This window comes from Loxodonta africana, chromosome 3, assembly GCF_030014295.1.
Source record: "Loxodonta africana isolate mLoxAfr1 chromosome 3, mLoxAfr1.hap2, whole genome shotgun sequence".
Lineage (NCBI taxonomy): Eukaryota > Metazoa > Chordata > Mammalia > Proboscidea > Elephantidae > Loxodonta > Loxodonta africana.
This window is the reverse complement of record NC_087344.1, coordinates 50,404,063-50,420,946: the sequence shown is the minus strand read 5'-3', so window position 1 is coordinate 50,420,946 and position 16,884 is coordinate 50,404,063. Positions and strand designations below refer to the sequence as shown.

At 43.7% G+C, this 16,884-nt stretch overlaps 2 protein-coding genes across 10 annotated transcripts in view; one reads left to right on the top strand and one right to left on the bottom strand.

Annotated features, from left to right (window-relative positions):
* The window catches only part of DNAJC16 (DnaJ heat shock protein family (Hsp40) member C16), a 39,500-nt gene extending 29,891 nt beyond the window's left edge, over positions 1 to 9,609 (bottom strand). The window contains exons 1-4 of one of the 5 annotated variants that reach the window (XM_064281329.1): positions 8,106 to 9,609; positions 6,117 to 6,301; positions 1,633 to 1,699; positions 311 to 650 (exon numbers count right to left, since the gene is read on the bottom strand). In XM_064281329.1, coding sequence (XP_064137399.1) covers positions 311 to 650; positions 1,633 to 1,699; positions 6,117 to 6,283 — 574 coding nt within the window. In that variant the 5' untranslated portion in view covers positions 6,284 to 6,301; positions 8,106 to 9,609. Of the gene's footprint in view, positions 1 to 310; positions 651 to 1,632; positions 1,700 to 6,116; positions 7,972 to 8,035 lie in introns of those variants that run through there. The other 4 variants (XM_064281328.1, XM_003413454.4, XM_010593096.3 and 1 more) reach the window with 4 other exon arrangements.
* A 2,324-nt stretch (positions 9,610 to 11,933) lies between these two features.
* Positions 11,934 to 16,884, top strand: part of LOC100656597 (caspase-9) — a 36,279-nt gene continuing 31,328 nt past the window's right edge. For 4 of the 5 annotated variants that reach the window (XM_023552042.2, XM_023552043.2, XM_010593098.3 and 1 more), the window contains exons 1-2: positions 11,934 to 12,116; positions 14,659 to 15,043. In XM_023552042.2, the coding sequence (XP_023407810.1) occupies positions 11,985 to 12,116; positions 14,659 to 15,043 (517 nt within the window). In that variant the 5' untranslated portion in view covers positions 11,934 to 11,984. The remainder of the gene's footprint in view (positions 12,117 to 14,658; positions 15,044 to 16,884) is intronic. The other variant, XM_023552044.2, reaches the window with a different exon arrangement.

Genomic DNA, 16,884 nt, shown 5'->3' with positions numbered 1-16,884 from the left:
ACCCACAGGTGTTAAAATGGATGCTCAGCTGCTTTGTTCAACCACTAATTTTTGAGCTTCTCCTATGTATTAGGTCCCCAAGTAGATGTTAGGAGACTATGTAGAAAAAGCTTCAAATTGGCAACGCAAAACGAAAGTGGCTCATACATTTCCCCTCTCTGAAAATGTGCCCCTGGAAAACACCAATCACCACGAACTTGTGAAGAAAAATCACATAAATGGCTTCTTCTCCCTAATATCCCATCTAATTCAAGAGATCTAAGCCACCTTCTCCTCTGTATACATCTTCCAATGAATTACATTATCTTACCTAATCCTTCAAGTTCTTGAACAACTTCTTTCCAAACAGGCTCGATATGGATGCAGCTAAAGCACCAATCTGAGGTGATTTTAATGAGGTAGGGTTTCTTGAAGCTATCTGGAACCACTTCATTCACATAATGTGAGAAGTGCAATAAATACTTTTCATCAACTGAGTCCCGCCGCTCAGAGTTAAAAGGGAAGTGAAAAAATGATTCATCAAAATAAAAATTTTCATGGAAGTGTCGGAAGCGGTACTCTCGCTGCTGTTGCTGCTTCTGGTAGCCCTGGTTCTCTCCAGCATCTCCATAGTGATCATAATTTGATCTCTTTTCTTCATTGGAAAGAATCTACAAGAAAGAAAAAAAAACAAAACAATAAGAAATCTAAAGAGAAAAAGACCAAAACAAAGTTCGCCCAAAAGAGTTTTCTATAAACAGCTTAGAGGATATAGGAATAAATGATACGTAAACATTATGACATTAGCTAAACACTTTCATTCAACATACCAAGAAATTCTTCTCTCAGTAGAAGCATTTAAAGAAAATTCAAGACCAAAATAAATGCTCTGGTTATTTAGATACTTGTGCTCATCTCAGCATTAAAGATTTTGAGCTATCGTAACACTAAACACATCAGTAAAAGAAATAAAACTTGACGTAACATTGATTACCAGGGCTTAATCGCAAGAAAGCTGGCTCACTCATACCTTATGAGTTGAAATAATTCAAGGCAAGACATGCAAAGCTGTGAAAAACAAAAAGTAGCCACAGAACTGAGTTCAGTGCCTAGTTAACTTTGTTTTACTTAAAAAACAACTTTGAAATCTAAAATTTGAGAATCCGCTTGAGGGTGACATGTCATCCCGTGTGCTGAGCACTGTCTGTGAGGGGCAATGCCCTCCAGATTCAGGAAGGTGCGGCTTATCTTTTCTGCACATTCTAGACCAACCTACTGAAGCTGATGGGTTGGAAAATGTTGAAAATCTTGTCTTTAAATGTGTGTGTAACCTTGTGTGACTTTAACACATATAGGGAAACTGGCCTATAATTCTTTAATGTAAGTTTCTAAAAGGCAACAGAGACATGAACTCAGGGTAATTCTACAATTCCAATTAAAGCTTTTAAAATAGGTCAGTCTTTTCAAGAGCTGAAGTGTTCAGGCACTTATTTCAACATAATGGATGTGGCCAAATACGTTCTCTCTGCCGTCATCTAGAAACTGGGTCAAGGCGTGTGGAAAATGCTCTTTCTGAGAAGGCTTTATAAAACTGATCGTCTAAGGTAGATTTTAAAAGGGCTAATGGATACATCACAAAGTTTGGCAAGGTACCTCGTAAGCCTTGCTAATTTGAATGAACTTGTCTTCTGCTCCCGGATCTTTATTTTTGTCAGGATGCCTGAAACACAAATAGGCAAACAGTAAGAATGGATTTAATTTTTTTATACATGGCCAATTAACATCCTTGTATACACAGTTTGCTGTATCGGAGGCAAGTGGGAGGCCATTTTTTCAGGACAGTTCCTTAAAATAACTGGTAGAAGCAAACAGTTGCTTCATGTGACTGTAATAAATGAAACCTCGAAACAGGCAATTTCTTCCCGAAGCACTCCAGCTAGGCACATTTTCAAAGCATCAGACAGAATTGTAGCATTTCACAGAGGAATGCTCCTGAACGCTGTGAAAGCTAGCTCAAGGCTAAAGTCACTTATGAATACGAATCAACATCTTTTCCCAGGTGGCGGCATTTCATCCCAATGTTAGAATGATACTGACGTAGGCATTTCTTCTGCCAACTTGGGAAGACACAGGAAACAGCTTTTAGGATGCACCATGAATTTGTTCATTAACAGCTATCTTCCAAATACTATCTTGCTGCTGACTTTCAAATGAGAACATTTTAATTTTCAATATTACCACCCTGCTTACTCCATTCTACCTATGATTGCTTTTTTACCCATAAGTGGATAATGATATCAAAGCCACGTTTTAAGATGTGAGAAAAGTCTAGAGTTTATGCAAATTTACTTCAACTGATATCAGACAGAATGAAATCTTCAACATTTGCTATTTAATATTCAACATTTGCCATTACACACAGATGGCAATTAACTGTATCCATCTCGCTGTCAAGTATTATTTTGTAATCTTCTTGTGTTTATACCAATTTCAGCTTCCAGTATTTTAAAGTCCCGGAAAGTAGGAACTGGGATTTACTTCCTTGGAGCCCCCTAAGATCTAAATCAGTGTTTTATACTGATTGATTTTTCAATCGTCTTTTTATGAAGAGACTCTGCGGTACAGCGCTTATTCTTTATGCAGTAACTTCTGCTAACTTCTAGTGAATTTCCTCTAGCAAACGCTCTGGAAAGAAACAATCCACTGGGAAGCAAATGACTACTAAATACAACATCAGATACACTAGAATTTAAAAAAACCCTACAACTTCACCAACTTATTCCAGCAGAAACATGTTGAATGAATTATACCACATATTCTGATTTCTCTAAAAATTAACTTCAAAATGCTGACTGTTGAATTTAAACATCATTCCTCTCTTAACTTAAACCTTTGACTCTTGTTATGAATATTAGTGAAAAAAAACCAAAAAACCTCAGCTAGGCATAATGAAAACTGCATGACTAAATGAAACGAGATGGAGGCTCCAGAGCATGTTCTGAATGACAAAAAAAAAAAAAAAAAAAAGTGTTTTCAGTATTTAAACTTAGGTTAAAGATCGAGAAGATAAAATTATGCAACCATATAAGCTAAGACTTCACACACAGAACTCTGTAAAGGAAGAAAGGTGGGAAGCAGCTTTTAAGAAGAATTAATTAAAGACAGAGTCTTGAGGGCCACTGTGTTAGAAACTACAAATCCTGAAACAGAGGAAGTCAAGGCCCAAGAGCAGGGAGGAAACCATAAGACAGTTTTCAGCTTATGAGGGATACCCCCTAACTGCAGGAAGAGGCAAAATTGAAAACATTTAGAAAAGGATAAATTCAGCCCTAGGAAAGTACTGTCCAATGCTATTTTCAGTGTATATGAAATCACTTCATGAACTGCAATAAATGTTTTTTAAATTTCAGAGTGAAGAAAATGTTGTGCGTGGATTCTACAGGCTATCTAAACCAAACTAAAAACCAAACCCACTGCCGTCCAGCTGATTCTGACTAGGCTATCTAATTCTCCCTAAAACAATCAAAATGAAGGTAAAAAAGGTAACACAGTAAAGTATCAGACAAATCCATTTACTGTTCACTTGACTGAACCACCTTACATTCATTTGCTTCAAATTTTATGATGCTATTTTCTTGGGGTGGGAATAGGTTTTTTTTTTTTTTTTTTGCTAACGTGGATTCCAAAAGAAAAGTACCTATGATAAAACGTAATTATTGGGAGAGAAACAGTTTTCCTGAGAAAAAAGTGACCTGAAATGGTTTTACCCATCAAGGAGAGAGCTCTTGAGAAACACCATGAAGCAGCCAAACATAGTAGCGGAAGGCTACAGATCCAAGTCAACAAGTAACCACTTCTTCCTGCTACAGCTCACTCTGAAAATTGTAACCAGGAAACATTACGAATTGTATAACCATTATCAAGTGAAACTTAAACTATTTCAGTGATAAAACAATGCCACAACCAAAATAACAAAAAATAATAATTCAGTAGAAATACAAAGGAAAAGTGAAATTTAGACTTTCACTGAATGATACTATTTCTGCGGTGATGAGTTATTCCTGTTGAGAATCTAATTATGGAAGAGAGGCATGTGACTCACTTAATATCATAACACCCTTTTCAGCTCCGGAAGACAGAAAAGTCAAAGCTGTACGTTTTAAGGGGCCCTGCATACTCAAGTTACCATTTCTGCTCTTAAAACTTTATCAAAGACTGCACCTGGCTCAAAAGAATGTTGCTACCCTATGAGTTAACTACAGATTTATCTATTTTTGCTTTAAAGAAGCAAGAGTTTGAAATAATGTAGAAAGCAACTTTAGGGTAAAGAGAGTCCCTGGAAAGAAGTCAAGCACAATTAGAGGTTGTGTTTTTAGCATCTGATTCTGGATTCCTTCTGATATGAAATATGGTCTAAAATACTTAGTTTCTCAAAACATTATATTTGAACTACTTTTACTTTTACTGAAACCAGTTTGACAACAAGTTTCACCTTCCCACTGAAGAATAATGGCGCCAGGCAGAGCCATGCGCAGCCTGCAACGTCATTTGCATGCGGCAGCTTTGCTTCTCCCTAACGTCATCCTATCCTAAGCAGCTCCTTTCCACCTAAATATTAACCCCCTCACCCTTACTTCTGCCCACACAGGCAAGTGATTAAAAAGCAAACAACAAAAAACCCTGATAAACTACCTGCTGGTGCAGAAGGTCAAACTATGGAACCCAGAGCTGAATAGAGATTTAACAATGCTGAGCCTCAATATCCTCATCTGTTAAAAAGGGACAACCATATCCTCCCTCATAGGGCAATTATAAGGTTTAAAAGAGATAAAAAGCATAGCACCTGGAGCCTGTAGTAGGTGCTCAGTGACGGTTCCCATTCCAAACCTTCTTTCATTAGTTATAGTTGGTTCACCTAGCTTGCAGTTACCTGTGTCCTTTCCTTCCCTTCCTCCTCCTGCTTCCCCTTCAGTTATATAATCCAACACTTCTGCTTCTTTGCCACGGCCAAAGCATTAGTGGAAGAAACCGATGACATCTGTCCAAAATAAGTTTTAGGCTTATTGCTATCCTGCGAATTCACAAATACTTGTATATTCTCCAGCATATGCTCTAAGGGTACACTTATGATTTTTCTATAGTTTTTTAAAGTAACATATTCAGTTCCTGAATATTCTTTTTAAATTGAGATCAAAAAGTTCTTACTCATGGAGAGTCCCTGACGGAGCAGAAGAAAGGTGTGGAGCAGAATGCAAATTCACATAAAAAGACCAGACTTAATGGTCTGACTGAGACTGGTGGAACTCCTGAGGCCATGGCCCCTGGACGCTCTGTTAACCCAGGACTAAAACCATTCCCAAAGCCCACTCTTCAGACGAAGATTAGACTGGACTATAAAACATAAAATAATTCTTATGAAGATTGTGCCTCTTAGTTCAAGCAGATACACGAAACCAAATGGGTAGCTCCTGTCCGGAGGCAGGATGAGAAGGCAAGAAGGGACAGGAGCTGGTTGGATGGACACGGGAAACCTGGGGTGGAAAGGGGGAATGTGCTGTTACATTACAGGGATTACAACTACTGTCACATAACAATATGTGTATAAATTTTCTCTGAGAAATGAACTCGAGCTGTAAACTTTCACCTAAAGCACACACAAAAAAAAAAGATACTCTAAAAATTTTTAAAAGTTTAAAAATTAATAATTTGGGGAACAGGATTGGTAGTGTTCCCTTTAGTAATCACACTCATTTAGAGTTACATCATGAGTAGCATATCTTGGGAAGGACACCTCATCCACTGTTGATTACACAGTGTTTTTCTTTTCTTTTTTTTTAATTAAAGCTCTCATCCTACTTTAATATTAAAAATGAAAACAGTACCTAGGGCAATTCTTTAAGTCCAAGAATTCCCAAAAGGGAGTTTCATAATAACAAAGGTTTGATCTCATCACTCAAAATTAATAGAATAACATGAAAGTTAATTCTCCCACACAAAATATTTTAGACAGATATATGTACATGTATTTACTGAACACAGAGACAGAGACAAATAAAAGCTAATCATAACTTAAGATTTCATTTCCCTGCTAAAACTGCTTAGCTTATATTAAACTGCTATTTCTTTGTTTCACCTACCATTCCCGGGCGAGCTTCTTATAAGCCTTTTTAATATCAGCCTGACTGGCTGTTCGGCTGACCCCTAGGACTCTGTATGGGTCAAAATCCAACGCAGACAGAATTTGCAGGATCAGAACCAGAACTATCAAGAATTGCCAGGAAATGCTCAACTTTTTCACTTCCATTTCTCTTCCTTTCCAGAGCTGAAATGATTGAAGAGGCAATAAGTTTCAGTGGCAGACACCTGGACAGTCTTGTTTTTTAGACGTAAGATATAGGGATGGAACACAAAACAAAAGATATTTTGCAAGAAAAGTGTCAAGCTGTTTGACCATCTCTCTTAAATCAACAGTCTCTACTATTTTTGAACACCCCAAATAAGAACTACTATAGATGAAAAGATGAGCAATAAGAACTAATAGCAACTCTCCAGAATCCTTGGATTAGAAAAGTTTTAGAAATGAATGAGATGAAGAAAATAATAAGTGAATGCGGGAAAATATAATTAGAAAATTAAGGCAACTGCATCTCAAATAAACTATTTCATTTACTCTGACAGTGAGTTTAAACTTTAAGACTACTTTGCTTGAACACGTGCTAAATAAACTCAGGCAATCACAGGATTTACCATTTGCTAAACTACAAAATGACATAGCTGTGGCATTCTTGGGCATTAAGTAAGTACAAACAGGAAAGTGAAATACTCTTGAAAAACTGTATGGTTAGACTTGGTGTGCCTCAATTCCATTCTTTCTCACCATGCTCACTCAGACAGGGTAAGCGGAGAAGATACTCTTTAATTTAATCATTAGCAGTAAGGTCAATATAAACGAAGGCCTCAGAGGAGAAATAAAAAGTGGTGAGAAAAAATATAGTTTTTCATGTAAAACAGGATTAATGGCAAAGACTATACAACAGGCATGGTCTCAACGTAATTTATGCTCCAACTCTGGTTGAGTGTAGTAACTGAGTTCATTGCAGGTTTTGGAAATAACTGTGAATGGTTAATAAACAAAGTAGCGGTGGTATTGTCCCGACATTTACACTTCAGGATTATGATCTTTGTGACACTATATGCAATGACTTTTTTCAAGGGTCATATCTACCTTGATTTTTCATAAATTACTAAAGTTTTAAGGTTCAAATCTATGGTATGACACCTTCCTTACTCAAGAGGGACAAAGCTGTAACAGCAGTGGATTTTGACAAGCGGAAGTCTAATGCTGCCTAGGAGTTCCTACAAAAGTGATTAATCTGATGACCAGTGTTTAGGACTACATGCGTGCTAAATATAATTCTAAAACAAACCAATTTCTTCCTTGTTAAGACAACCCATTCTATTCTACAGTGTCTTTGGATCAGTACAGTTTGCTAAAAGCCAAGGAGGTGTAGTTAATGGTTAAACACATGGGCTTTGGAATCAGACAAGGATTGAAATCAATCCTCAACCACTTTATGACCTTGGGTGAGTGACTTCAGCTTACTAAGTATCTACTGCGCTTATTTATAACATAAGAATAAATACGACTACTTTGAAGGATCATCATGGAGATTAAATGTACATAAAGAATTTACTTAGCACAGGATCAACAATCAGTAGGTGGTACTTAGTGTTATTATTTCTACAGTACGTTCACTGCCTTATTCAACTGTGTCAGCCCGCTCCAGTGAGAGGGCCCAAGGGGCGGGGGCTGTGAAGTTTGTGGCGTTCTCAGGGCAAGAAACCACCTGCCCAACAGGTAGGCTGCCCGCCCTCGGACAGCATCCTTTACCAGACAGGCGCTCCCACGGACACGCTCCGGGTCTGAGCCTCGTCTCGAGCTTCCGCCGGGGGTCGCAACCCTCCAGGAGACGGCCTGCACCCCCGCCGCCCCCCAAGCGCCCTGGGCCCAGCCCTGTCGGCTCCCGATTCCCCCCGGGCCCTAGAAGGAACTGACGGGGAGATCCCTGAGCCTGCCCGGCTCCGCCGCATTCGCGGCTCCGCGCGTCACGCCGAGAAGAAGTTACCCGGAAGGGCACCGGCCTAACCGGCTGCAGCGTCTGTGCTCCAGTCGGTCCGCCGGGCCGGGAGCCTCCGGTCCACACCAGCGCCCGCTCGGCCTGGGTAGGGGAAGGAGGAGGAGACTAGCTACAGCGGAATCACGTGACCCTTAAAGGGCCAGCGCACAGACGGTGCGGACTGAGCAGGTCGAAGGCTTCTAGTTTGCGCATATGTTTTGATCCTTGCCACCCGCCGTCTGCGCGTGGACTAGGAGTGGTTGCCATAGGGACGATGGGCGGTCTTTGGCTGGCTCCAAATGGATGGTCGTGACCAAAGAGGCTAAAACGTGCCTCCTAGCGAGGCGTAGTCGTGATGCATGATGGGACGCCAGAAAGACCTCCCCGTTCCAGGAAGGGATTTCCACTCCTACCAGGAGGTGGCCCTCGTCTGGCAACAGTTGCTAGGGTTGGGAAACAGTCTTTGGTCCCTGCTCTCTTTAACCCTATTCATAGAATCCTAAAGCGTCAGAGTTGGAAGGGACCTTAGGGATCCTTTTTAGCCCAACTGCTCCTTGTACTGATGGAGAGATTGAAGACCAGAGAAGGGCAGGGATGTGCCCAAGGTCACAGGACCATTCAATAGAGGGGCTATGCCTAGAATCTTGGACTCCTAATCCCATTTACCAAAAATGAGGTCCACCCTAGAATGTGCTGGGACAGGATGTGTGTGTGTGTGTGTGTGTGTGTCAGGGGGAGGGGTACAGGTGAACGAGGCAAACTTTCTTTGAGCCGATGATATAGGTCTCTAGGGGATTTATCGACAGAGTTCATTTCCCCCAGCCCAGTTTGTTTTTTCTTAGCACTTGTCACTATCTAACATACTATATCTTTTATTTATTTATATTGTTTACCATCTGTCTTCCCCCCTCTGGAGTGTAAGCCTTTTAAGGGCGGGAGTTTTTGTCTGTTTTCTTCACTTCCACATTACACGAACCTTGGCATATACCCAAAAAAACCCACTGCTGTTGAGTCGATTCTGACTCATAGCGACTTACTGGCCCTCAATAAATATTTGTTGAATAAATGAATGAATGGGGCTGAAGTTTTGCTCTCAAGAGATTAGTTTCTAAGGTGGACTCCTGGTTGAGTGTTGGCTTTGGAATCAGGTTTGGGTTTGAATCTTGCCTGCGTCTTCCACTTACTACTGTGTGACCTTGAATGGTGACTTTACTTCTCTGAGCCCAGCGTACACATCTGTAAAATGGGAGAAAAGAATACTTCCCTGGCAGGATTGTAAATAAATTTTTTAGTGAGGGACAATTGCTATAATGCATATAAAGTGGCTAGCCCAGCGACTGGACCCATAGCAAATACTCAACAAATAGAAGCAACTATTCTTGAAGCACTTATTGATGAAGATCAAAGAGTATAGCTTTCAGAATGGAGGCACCTTACCATAAAGAAAACAAAAATCCTCATAACTGGACCAATAAGTAACATCATGACAAACGAAGTTGTCAAGGATTTTATTTTTCTTGGATCCACTATCAACTCCCATAGAAGCAGCAGTAAAAAAAAAAAAAAAAAAAAAATCAAACAATGTATATTTCATTGGGCAAATCTGCTGCAAAAGACCTCCTTAAAGTGTTAAAAAGCAAAAACATCACTTGGAGGACTAAGGTGCACCTGACCCAAGCCATGGTATTTTCAATTGCCTCATATGCATGTGAAAGCTGGACAATGAATAAGAAAAGACAGAAAAAGAATTGATGCCCTTGAATTATGGTGTCAGCAAAGAATATTGAATATAACCATTGACTGCCAGAAGAATGAACAAGTTTGTCTTGGAAGTACAGCCAAAGTGCTCCTTGAAAGCAAGAATGGCAAGACTTCGTCTCATGTACTTCAGACTTATTATCAGGAGGGATCAGTCCCAGGAGAAGGACATCATGCTTGGTAAAGTGGAAGTCAATGAAAAAGAGAAAGACCCTCACAAGAGATGGATTGACACAGTGGCTGCAACAATGGGCTCAAGCATAACGATTGTGAGGATGGCTCACGATTGTGCAGTGTTTCATTCTGTTGTACGTAGGGTTGCTACAGGTCAGAACGGACTTGGCAGGACATAACAAGATTTTCGAAATGTGAAAACGAGCCATAAAAACTATGGGAGTTCAGAGGACTAGATTCCTGCATTTTCTCTTTTTTTGGGAGGTGCTAAGGTGGTGCCCTGTGGTGCAGTGCTGCTAACCAAATGGTGGGGAGTTCGGATCCACCAGTCACTCCTTGGAAACCCTATAGGGCAGCTCTATTCTATCCTACAGGATGGCTATGAGTTGGAATTGACTCGAGGCCAATGCGTTTGGTTTTTTTTGAGGGTGAGAGAAAGGAGTCCTGGTGGTGCAGTGATTAAGCGCTCAGCTGCTAACCGAAAGCTTGGCGGTTGGAACAGATGTGGCAGTCTACTTCAGTAAAGATTTACAGCCTTGGAAACCCTATGGGGCAGTTCTATAGCGTCCTATAGTGTCGCTGTGAGTCCAACTGACTTAACCGAGATAGGTTTTGTTTGGTTACTTTTACGGTGGGAGGGAGAGAAGTGTATGGAGGCGCCTTAAAGGTTGGGTTTTTGGTTGACAAGGAGCGTGTTTGGAACACGGGACAAAGCAGCGAGATCTGGGCACAGAGTAGGGGGAGACTAGTGGTTTTAATTGTACGCAGGGGAGGAGGCTAGTGGGAGCCATACCTACGAGGGGGTTGAATAGGGTCGGGCAGACCCTGGCTGCAGGCATAGTTGTCCTTCTCACTAGCACTGTGCCCCCCAAACCCCAAGCAGGGTTTTCGTGAATTCTGGCGAGGGGTCCTTGGCACTCCAGGAACGGATGCCACACAAAAAAAACAAAAAACCAAACCCAGTGCCTTCGAGTGGATTCCGACTCATAGCGACCCTATAGGACAGAGTAGAACTGCCCCACAGAGTTTCCAAGGTGCACCTGGGGGATTCAAACTGCTGACCCTTTGGTTAGCAGCCGTAGCACTTAACTACTACGCCACCAGATTTCCGGGCGCCACAATAGACAAGAGTTATCAGCCCTCGGGAGGCGGGGCAGCGATGTGGGGGTGGGTCTTGAGGCGGATCCGGGAGGCGGGTCCTGCAGGGAACTGGCGATGTGTGGGCAGGTCCCACAAGAAACCAAAAAACCCTCTGCTGTGGAGTCCATTCCGATTCATAGTAACCCTATAGGACAGAGTAGAACTGCCCTATACGGTTTCCAATGAGCGCATGGTAGATTTGAACTGCCGACCTTTCCGTTAACAGATGCAGCTCTTAACCACTACGCCACGAGGGTTTAGGTCCCACAAGGGGGAAGGAAAAAGGGGGGTGAATTCTAGGGGCGGGGCGATGACGGGAGGCAGTGGCGGGGCGGAGCGTCTTGGAGGTGGTGCAGTGATGGGGCAGGGCAGATCCTGGGGCGGAGCCTGGAGGCGGGACCTATAGGCAGGGGGCGACGCAGGGGCGGGTCCTGGGGCGTATCTGTGGCGTGGGGACGGGCTTTAGTAGTGCGGTGACCGGGCAAGGTACGAGCGGGGGCCTGGAGGCGGGGCCTGGAGGCGGGGCCTGGAGGCTGGCCTTGGGGCGGGTCCTGGGGCGGATCTTTGGTGCGGGGGCGGGGCCTAGGGATGGTGGCGAGGTGACGAACAGGGCAGGGGCAAGTCTTGGGGCGGGGTGGGGGCGGGTCCTGGCGGTGTGGAGGCGTGGCTGGCGGAGGCGGGGCGGGGTACAGGCGGGACAGAGATGCGGGGGCGGGGCCATGGCGCAGCGCGGGGCGGGTCCTGGGGTGGGGTGGGGGTCAGAAGCCAGGGCCGGAAGCGGACGAAGGCCGACCGGGGTCCCGGATCCTGCCCGCCATGGACGAGGCCGATCGGCAGCTCCTGCGGCGGTGCCGGGTGCGACTGGTCCGCGAACTGCAGGTGGCTGAGCTCTGGGACGCGCTGCTTAACCGCGGGCTCTTCACGCCTGACATGATCGAAGACATCCAGGTGCGCCCCCGCCCCGCCGGCTCTCCCCCCACTGTTTCCTCCTCCACATTCTGCGTCGCCCGCAGACTTCCAATACACTTAGTGGCTTCGCTGGGGTGAAGACCTACATACGCGCCCTCCCCTCTCCCTTCCATGCCACCCAGCACCCACCCTCTGGGAGACCACTGAATGGGAACACCATTTTCCCTAACGCCTTGGAGCCCACTAGAATCAAACAGTTCCAAACACCTGTTGGGAGATTTGCTAAAGCCATCAGCGTTTGCTGTCTAGCTGCTGTGATACTTGTGTTTCTTGCAAGAAAGAGGTAGAGGGTCAGGTCACCCATTTTGGCGTCAGACTGCCGGGCAGTGTGTTCCTGGATAAATCACTTAACCTCTTTGACCCTCAGTTTCCTCAACTGTGAAATGGGGACAACAGTAGTATTGTTATGAACACTAAACGAGATAATGGATGTGACACACTTGGAGCAGCGTCGGGCACAGAGTAGGGGCCCCACAGGTGGTGGCTAGCTGTGTCCTGTTCTGTTTGGGCAGCCCCTCCTAAATTTATATTTCGTAAGGGGTTTTGGAGATCAGGGAACTTGATGCAGGTAATGGAAGTTGGAAAGAACAATAAACATTTCAAGTTTTCTTTAATAGCACTTTCATGTCTATTGTCTTAGCTGTGAGATAGGAGGGCATAGGAGGTGTTTCCTACCATGAGGTGCAGGGGGTGTGAATGGCTTACAGAGGTCCCTGGCTCTTGACCCCTGACTTTATTGGTCCAGTACAATGTAGGCTTCTTGCAGGCTGAGTCTCTGGTTTCTGAACCACCCAGGAGTCTTGCCTGACTGTTAGAGGAAGTCTTCAGTAGGAGAAGGTAGTCACGTGTCACATCTCACGTGCTTAGCAGCCACATGTGGCTAATGGCTACTATATTGGACAGTGAAGATAGAAAACATTTCCATCATCATGGAAAGTTCTCCAGTGCTGCTGTAGGTTATTTGAGGATAGGCTTATATCTTCTCCCATGTATCCCTAGGTATTAGCCGGTGCCGGGTCTCAAACGACAGCAGAGATAAACAGTAAATGACTAGTGTCTTTTCCCTGTTCCACCTTGCTCCCAGTTTTAGTGACCAGCCCCCCCATCCTGACATCTGTGTGCTGACCTTGACCGTTCTCCATCTTCACAGTCCACCCAATCAATGCCCATGTCCTAACAACTCTCCCTCCTCGTTTCTCTGATCCATCCTCTCACTACTTTCCATTCCAGCTGCACTGTCTTTGCTGCCTCCTGGCCAATTGTGTCTTACTCCCTTCCATTGCCCACCCTGCCCCACGATGATTTATCTAAAAGACAGACCTCACTCCGTCACTTCCATCTTAAAACTTGTCTGTGGCTCCTCACAGCTCTCAGGGTAAATTTCTTGCCATGACCATGTGGATGCCTTGTCTTTCACCACTGTCCTCCCCTCTACCTGCTTGTGTTTCTCTGAGTTTGCTTTTTACTTCCTAATGGTCCCAGGGATCTCAGGTAAGACATCCCCTCCTGGGGGCTTTTTTGACCCTCCCAAGTCTGAGTTGGGTGTCCTGTCCATTTGTGTTCCTCTACTAGATATTTTGTCCTTAAGGGCTGAGACTCGTCACTGTATTGTCAGCACTTAGCACAGTGCTGGGCACATAGTAGATGTCTCCAAAATACTGATTGAATAATCAAAGATTGGCAAGTGGCATGGACTCGGTTTACCTGCAGTCTCAATTCTTGGCCATGTGCCTGATTGCTTAGATTTATAAACCAAAAACCAAACCAAACCCTCTGCCATTGAGTTGATTCTGACTCATAGCACCCTATAGGACAGAGTAGAACTGCCCCATAGGGTTTCTAAGGAGCAGCTGGTGGATTTGAACTGCCAATGTTTTGGTTAGCAGCAGTAGCTTCTAACCACGGGTGCCACCGGGGCTCTGCTTAGACTTATACTAGGAGGAAAATGAGGGGGCAAGATGAGAGTCACCGAGAAAGTGCTTAGGTGATTGTTGCAGTTGTTAGCTGCTGTTAAGTCTCAGCCCCTGGCTCATGGTGACTCCATGCACAACGAAATGAAATGCTGCCTGTTCCTGAGCCATCCCCATGGTCGGTTGTAAATCAGACCATTGTGATCCATAGGATTTTCGTTGGCTAATTTTTGGAAGTAGATCGCTAGGCCTTTCTTCTAGTCTGTCTTAGTCTGGAAGCTCTGTTGAAACCTGTTAAACATTGTAAACAAACAAAAAACAAACCCACGGCTGTGGAGTTGATTCTGACTCGTAGCAACCCTGTAGGACAGAGTAGAACTGCCCCATAGGGTTTCCAAGGAGCAGCTGTTGGATTCGAACCACTACCCCACCAAGCTCCTGTTCAGCATCATAACAACATGCAAACCTCCACTGACAGATGGGTGATGACTGTGCCTGAGGTACATTGGCCAGGAATCAAACCCGATATCCTGCATAGAAGGAGCGACTTCTACTGCTGAACTACCACTGCTCTCTTGGGTAATTAGTGCTTTCTCTTTCTTTCCAAACAGCGGGCAGGCTCTGGATCTCGGCGGGATCAGGCCAGGCAGCTGGTCACAGATCTAGAGACTCGAGGGAGCCAGGCCCTTCCTTTGTTCATCTCCTGCTTACAGGATACAGGCCAGGACATGCTGGCTTCATTACTGAGCACGAGTTGCCAAGCAGCAAAGGAGCATCTGGATGTCAGACCCCTGGACCTCGTGCATGGACCAATGGGCCTCAACCCAGGTGAGCTGAGAGCGGTTAAGCAGGATCCATCGAGGTTGAACATGCGACATCTCCCTACAGTGGTGCTGGGACCTGACAAGCTCCGACCAGCTGAGCTCAGGCCAGAGGTTCTCAGACCAGAGGTGCCCAGGCCAGTGACCATTGGCTCTGGAGGACTCCGTGATGCCTGTGAGTATCCAAAGTGGTTTGGTGAGTGGGCATATTGAGCAGCCATTAAGGAGTGACCATTGGTACAGTTAGGTGGGCTGAGATCCAAAGTTTAATTTTCGATTCCAATTCATAGTGACCCTATAGGACAGAGTAGAACTGCCTCATGGGATTATCTTTTTGAATGCTCATAGGAGAGTTAACACGACTGTTATTCAAATTTACCCACCAACCACTAAGGCCAAAGATAAAGAAATTGAAGATTTTTACCAACTCTTCCAGTCTGAAATTGATCGAACATGCAGTCAGGATGCATTGATAATTACTGGTGACTAGAATGCAAAAGCTGGAAGCACAGAAGGATCAGTAGTTAGAAAATCTGGCCTTGGTGATAGAAACAATGCTGGAGATCACATGATAGAATTTTGCAAGACCAGTGGCTTCTTCATTGCAAATACCTTTATTAACCAACAAAAATGGTGACTATACATATGGACCTCGCCTGATGGAATACACAGGAATCAAATCGACTACATCTGTGGAAGGAAACAATGGAAAAGCTCAATGTTATTAGCCAGAACAAGGCCAGGACCAACAGTGGAACAGACCATCAATTGCTCCTGTGCAAGTTCAAGCTGAAGCTGAGGAAAATTAGAACAAGTTCATGAGAGCCAAGTATGATCTTCAGTATATCTCACTTTGATTTAGAGACCATCTCAAGAATAGATTTGATGCATTGAACAGTAATGATGGACGACCAGACGAGTTGTGGAATAACACCAAGGACATCATACATGAAGAAAGCAAGAGGTCATCAAGAACAGGAAAGAAAGAAAAGACCAAAATGGATGTCAGAAGAGATTCTGAAACTTGCTCTTGATCATTGAGTAGCTAAAGCAAGTGGAAGAAGCGATGAAGTAAAAAAGCTGAACAGAAGATTTCAAAGGGCAGCTCTAGAAGACAAAGTAAAGCATGATAATGACATGTGCAAAGACGAGATAGAAAACTAAAAGGGAAGAATATGCTTGGCATTTCTCAAGCTGAAAGAACTGAAGAAAAAATTCAAGCCTTGGGTTGCAATATTGAAGAATTCTATGGGGAAAATATTAAACGATGTAAGAAGCATCAAAACAAGATGGAAGGAATACACAGAGTTGCTATACCAAAAACAATTGATCGATGTTCAGCCATTTCAGGAGGTAGCATACGACCAGGAACTGATAGTACTGAAAGAAGAGGGTCAAGCTGCTCTGAAGGTATTGGTGAAAAACAAGACTCTGGGAATTGATGGAATACCATTTGAGATGTTGGAACAAATGAATGCAGGGCTGGAAGTGCTCACTTGCCTATGCCAAGAAATTTGGAAGATAGCTGCTACCTGGCCAATCGACTGGAAGAGATCCATATTTATGCCTATTCTCAAGAAAGATGATCCAATTGAATGTGGAAATTATTGAACAATATCATTAATACCACATGCAAGTAAAATTTTGCTGAAGATCATTCAAAAGCAGCTGTAGCAGTACATCAACAGGGAACTGCCAGAAATTTAAGGCGAATTCAGAAGAGGACATGGGACCAATGCTATCATTGCTAATATCAGATGGATCCTGGCTGAAAGCAGAGAATACCAGAAAGATGTTTACCTGTGTTTTATTGACTATGCAAAGGCGTTCAGCTGTGTGGATCATAACATTATGGATAACACTGTGAAAAATGGAATTTCAGAACAGTTAATTGTGCTCATCAGGAACCTGTACATAGATCAGGAGGCAGTCGTTAGAACAGAACAAGGGGATACTGTGTAGTTTAAAATCAGGAAAGATATGTGCCAGGATTGTATCCTTCACCGTACTTATTCA